This window comes from Protopterus annectens, chromosome 10.part0, assembly GCF_019279795.1.
Source record: "Protopterus annectens isolate FY-2018-M chromosome 10.part0, PAN1.0, whole genome shotgun sequence".
In the NCBI taxonomy this organism is placed as follows: domain Eukaryota; kingdom Metazoa; phylum Chordata; order Ceratodontiformes; family Protopteridae; genus Protopterus; species Protopterus annectens.
The window spans coordinates 1,554,869,624-1,554,875,623 of record NC_056744.1 but is presented as its reverse complement, the minus strand read 5'-3'; the positions used below and the strand labels follow the sequence as shown (position 1 = coordinate 1,554,875,623).

General features: G+C 42.2%; 1 protein-coding gene across 1 annotated transcript in view; it reads left to right on the top strand.

The window, feature by feature from the left end:
- Positions 1–225: 225 nt before the first annotated feature.
- Positions 226–6,000, top strand: part of LOC122813723 (zinc-binding protein A33-like) — a 273,572-nt gene continuing 267,797 nt past the window's right edge. The window contains exon 1 of the mRNA XM_044086189.1: positions 226–697. Coding sequence (XP_043942124.1) covers positions 248–697 — 450 coding nt within the window. The 5' untranslated portion in view covers positions 226–247. The remainder of the gene's footprint in view (positions 698–6,000) is intronic.

Below are 6,000 nucleotides of genomic sequence, written 5' to 3'. Positions count from 1 at the left end.
ATAGCAGTAGATATGAAGGCACTTCATTATGGCATGCAAAGTAGTTAACATAAATTGTCAATGTAGTGTTTTCTTTTGCAGCATGACAGGTAAGAAATACGCTGTGAAAAGTAAGATAGTAAATTGCCTGTCAAATTGCTATGCTCGCTATGCTCTGAATCAGTATGAAAAGAGTTAAGGAACCATGTGACCTAACAAGGAAGTTATTTTCTCGAGAAAGAAAAAGTGAAACTACAGAACTGAGAGAATGGCTTCCAGAGGAAATTCTGTAGATGATTTGATTTGCCCAGTCTGTTTAGAATTCTTTAATAATGCTGTAACGCTGGAGTGTGGACACAACTTCTGTAAATCTTGCATTGATAGTTACTGGGACAGCCAGGAAGCTTTGTGTCCCACCTGTAGAGAAAAATGTTCAGCTAAGAAATATATAACCAACAGAACACTAACAAACATAGCAGAGAAGGCAGAGATGTGGAACCTAGACCAGGGAAGAAAAGACCTGTACACAGCCAAGGAAAATGACACTCTGACAGACTGGCCTTACACAGGATCAAATCTGCAATGCAGAGAGCATGGTGAAAGGTTAAGATTTTTCTGCGAAAAGGACAAGACTCCTGTTTGTGATAGTTGTCTTGAAACACCCAAGCATCGTGGCCACAGCTTCACAACCCTACAAAATGTAGTTGGAATTTATAAGGTAATGTTTACTGCTGTCCTTGTACTTTGACACCACACAGTGTATGTTCTGCAGTGGGTTAGTAGCCAGTTGCTGCTTTGGGGAGGGCTGTTCCTAGGGAGGAGCTTTACGAGCTAGTGCTTAACCTTTTGTTCAGCACGCAGACATTTATGGAATTTTAAGCAGTCTGTGCTGCTCTCCCATAAAAGATACAGCTGTGGTGAAAACTGTTTGTTTAAACTGGAACATCCAAAATGGGGTAGAGCAAGCTGACAGTATGTCAGAGAAGACAACCCAAATGGAGAATATTAATTACTGTTTATTTGTCTGGCTTGGACAGCATGGCCTGAGCAGATGCATCTTCCTTCCGACTTTGCTTTGTTACTCTGCTAGGAAATAGGTTGTCTGTTTAGTGCCAGGGCTAGTCAAGGCATACATTTACAGTCTGATGCAGTTGCTGTATTGCCATTTCTGAAATCTGATTATGAGCATTGTGATAGTAACTGTAATCTGCATATTTCTGTATATCTAAAGATTCAGATTTTGTGTAAATATTAGGGTCTCAGGATTCATCACCAAAATCTCAGGATCACTCAGCCTAAAGTGTATTACTTCATATTATATGATGACTTTTTCTTGTTACTATTTATTTTCTGTTTTATCAGAACCTATCTGCCAGTGTCTTTCAAACTGTAACCCAAAACTGAAATACCAATTTAATTCACCCGTGTGTCATTTTGTAATGGCACCTTGCTGTGTCCTGCACACTCCCAACCTTTACAACCTCAGCTACCCAAATTCTAGCTCCAAGGAAAATTTCAGGATCGGCTCATTCAGAAAGTTTACCACTTACTTGTGCCACTTATATTTGCTGTGGGGGACAGGGTGAGCACTGATTGGAAGTGAATATTCTTTATAACATCTAAAAGTTGTGCTTTCTTTTGGTAAATTTGTAATGAAGTTCCTTGCAAGTGAAAGCCAAATATGGATAAATTCCCGACTATTCCATAGATGACTCATGCAGTAGAGGCTGGAAAGGAGTGGCTGAGACCAGACTGCTCATCCTTTGGGGGACATGCTGTCAGGTCTTTTACACTGCTGCCCCTACATGCAGCATTATAGCTAAGGTGATACCACATTGCATGTAAGCCTGGGGCCTTGGCATGTGTGTATATGATTCATGTATTAATCTTTCTATGACAGCAATCAGTGCAAGCTTCACAATGCACCACAGGGATGGATGAAGCCCTGAGAAGTTTGGATGCCCTGTATGCATGATGGCTTACTCCCAGCTCCCTCATATCACTTCAAAGAAATGAATGGGTTTATAAGTCACTCCACAACTGGGAAATGATGGGATATAGTACCCTTAACCATCAAGTGGGATGAATGGACATGCGGTGTACTGGTGATAGGGAGCTTACAGTGCTAAAAGAAATATAGGAGAAATCCAGAGCAGAAATTCTATGGTGCAGGAGGCCCACCTATTGGCACACAGATAGGAACTTCTCTGGTCTCATCCGTTTTTTTTTTCTTGGCATCTATTTTTAGTTAAGTTTGTAAGTTATTATGCTGCCATTTACAATGGATATGTCCCAGTCACGATTAGTAATATGTATTTGTTAATTTACTGACCAAATGAGTTTAACAATCAGGTAGGTATCAGTGAGCCTGAAGAACTTTTTGGATGTAACCCAATGAGGGTGCTTTAGAGAAATATGAACACATTCCCATTATATGTAATAATAAAATGCTTACTCACATTTGTCAATATATGTTTAAGCAGTGAGTGCGTAGATATGACCAAACCAAAGCACACAAAATTTAACAGCACACTATAATATAAATAAGATGGTTGTGGTCCTAGTACAGTGGTCTGGTATTAAGAAGACAGTACAATACATTGCAGATAAAAAAAAAATCAAAAAGCATTTGTAGTTGCGATTCTTGATAAAATGTGTAGCTGTCCTCACAGATTAAGTAGCCAGTTTGCTATTGCTCCAGCTTAGGGCACACAGTCAAATACTTAAAAAGTGTAATGTTTGTAAAAGAGAAGTGATGGGTGGAGGGATAGAAGCCCAGAAGGCTCAAGGTCACTTAATCTATGATTCCAGTAACCAAGGGGATGGTAGTTTCTGGTATGGCCACACAGAAATGTTCCAAATGTAATTTAAGTGAATATTAGAAGCTGGTGATAGGTGTAACTTGTGAAAGGATGGGGATAAGAGCATGCTGGAGTGAGAGGGTGGTAACAGGAAAAGGTTGCAGGTCATTTGCTCTAAATTACTCTGAGAAGGGGACAAATCTGATGATGGACAGGAGTTGATGTGAATGGCAAGGTCATGTGAGGTACAAGAGAGTAGAGGAAAAGTTGGAAGGAAAAAAGTAGTTGGGGAATATCTAATTTCAGGGTAAAGGAAGGTGTTGGTTGGGTAAGTAGATGGAGAATGGGGCAGTACAAAGTCAGGAACTGAGAGGGAATGGGAAGGGATTGCTAAAGCAAAACAGAAGGTTAAGTGAGGAGTTACATAGAAAATTAAGTGATTCTTAAACTTTAACAGTTGCCTTTTGAGTAGGGATCATGGTACCCTCTTGAATGCACATATTAAAGGAGTAGATTGCATCCCAGAATGTATGGTGTCCAAATACAGATTTGCTGTATCCAGGACTGTATGTAAGCTTTTGAGGCCACCAAGCCTTTCTGTGTTGGAGGGAAGCCTTCTAGCTTATTAGTGGGAGTGGTAAGTACTAGGTAGCTATGTACCACAAGAGGAGTGGTTTCTGGCCCAGAAATTGCAGTTTACTGGCCGTTTGGGCAGTTTTTCCATCTCTTTGAACTTTCTGGTTTAAAACCCCACATTTGCACTTGTTTGCCACCTTCCCTGTAACTAGTCTAGTCCAGATACAGATTTGCTGTATCCAGGACTGTTTGTAAGCTTCTGAGCGGTCTGCACTTCAATTTTTCCCTTAGATCTACTAGTTCTCTCCTCTCCTACACTTTTACTAGCTTATTAGTCTAGCACTTTACCAGACTTCTTGTAGCAATTATTGTAGCACACAAAAGTGCTACCACCACTAAACATTCTACAAGGAAATAGCTCCAGTACTTATTATTAATGCCTACCCCTCCAGGCATGTCTAAAGATGAGTTCCCTGTGCATTCTCCTATTAACCTGGTGAACTTGGGCATCCTGAGGCAATGTTGCAACTGCCTCATGTACACTGACAGCCCTCTCCTCTTACCTGTTAACACTCAGACTTGCGAGAGATTCACTTATATATCCAAATTGGAAGCCATGCACTCTCCAGCCAAGACCAGAATAGCTGGTCAAGAGGAGAAGGTTAACACTTGCACCACACCACATGGAACACATAGCCCACCAGAACACACACCAGCACTGCCTTCACATAAAAACACATACCACACACCCACCTTCATGGAGGCTCTCAATAAAAATCTACTCAAACAGCAGAGCCCTCCAAGGCAGAAACGCACTCAACCACCACAACACAACACTAATCACGAGACATATAGCTCTGCTAAACAGTATGCCACACAACCAAAGCCCCTAAGGCAAAACAGCATCCCCAACGCACTAGTCATAGGTGACTTGATAGTTAGGCCCACTGATGTCCCACTCACTAGGTTGAATAAGGAGAAAGTAACAGTCAGTTGGCTGTCAGGCGCCAGGATCTGCCACATAACCCATGCACTCAGGTCCCTCAACAATAAATTCAAATATGACTCTGTCATTGTACATGTGGGTGTGAATGATCTGAGAAGTACCTCCCTGGACTACATGAAAAGAGACATGGAAGAGGTCTCGGATTATGTAGCCCAGGCGGGTATGACCCTAGCCCTGAGTAGCATTCTACCATCACCTAGAATGATCCCACAGTATAAGCAGAAAATGATTGATTTCAACAATTGGCTAAGTTTCTGGTGTCATTCTAAGGGAATCCAGTGTCTGTCAGCCTGGGATGACATGACTGACAGACCTGGATGCTTTCCCAGAGATGGCCTGCATCTGTCACCCCTGGGCTTCTGGATAATGGCCAAGGCTCTTGCCATCCTTACAGTGTCTTTTTTAGGCGGTGTTCCAAAGACCAAATTACCACTGTAACAGCTACAAACAAATGCAATCTGAGGGTCATGCTGCTCAACGCTAGAAATCTAAATCTCAAAATGCACTTGCTCAAAGCACTCCTTAAAATGGAGAACATCAACATTTGTGCCATAACAGAGACCTGGTTCAAGGCAGCAGAAAGCACCCCTGCACTACCAGGCTATAACTCATTCCACACCTTTCGGCCCCAGTACTTGGACCAAAGCTATAAAGGCGGTGGTGTTTCCATATTCATAAAGGATGTGCACACCTCCAGGCTAGTAGCCAAACATAACTCATCTGAGATACTTCAGGTGCAGCTAACATTGGGTAAGACAGCAATTCAGGTTGTAGCCTGCTATAGGTCCCCAACCATGTCTCAAGACTCACACTCCATGTTCCTAAGCACCCTGGAAAATATTAGGGTCCAGCCTAATGCTCTCATACTGGGTGATGTCAGCTACCCTTCCATTAACTGGGAAAACTACTCATGTACCAATACACTTGCCCAACACTTCCTGGAATTCATTAATTCCATTGCCCTGGACCAGCTCATTCTGATCCCCACTAGAGGTAGAAATATCCTTAACCTGGTTGTTACTAACATGGGCAACCATCGCTATACACCAGTAGTCAACTCCTCCCTGGTTAGATCTGACCACAAACTAATCACCTTGGAAATCCAGGCACCCCCATCCCCCGCAAAGATAATCACCATGAAAAACTTCTCCAAAGCTAACTTTGGGCTCCTAAAAACAGAGGTGGCTAATTTCACGACACCCATACAAATGGACATCAGTTGCATGACCGCCAAATAATACACCAATGCACTGTATGAACATGTACACAAATGCATGGATCTCACCATACCCAACAGAACCAAGACACTCTCTTCCAAAAGAAGGAAGCCAATCTGGTGGTCCCCTGCCATAAACAAACTCTACAACAGAAGGAGGAAACTGATGCAGAGTAAGGTGAAGTCCCAAGACTGGAAAAACTCCCTTATCAGCCTCAACACAAAGTTGAGATCCCTCATCATATCCTGTAAAGCTAGCTATGAAGACACAATTGCAGCAGATAGTAAAGAAAACCACAAGGCCTTCTATAGTTATGTAAAGAATCTCCACAGCAATACCCAAATTTGCTCTGAGCTACTGTACAATGGTACCTCCTATACCGAGACAACAGATATTGCAAATATACTGGCCATCAGATTCA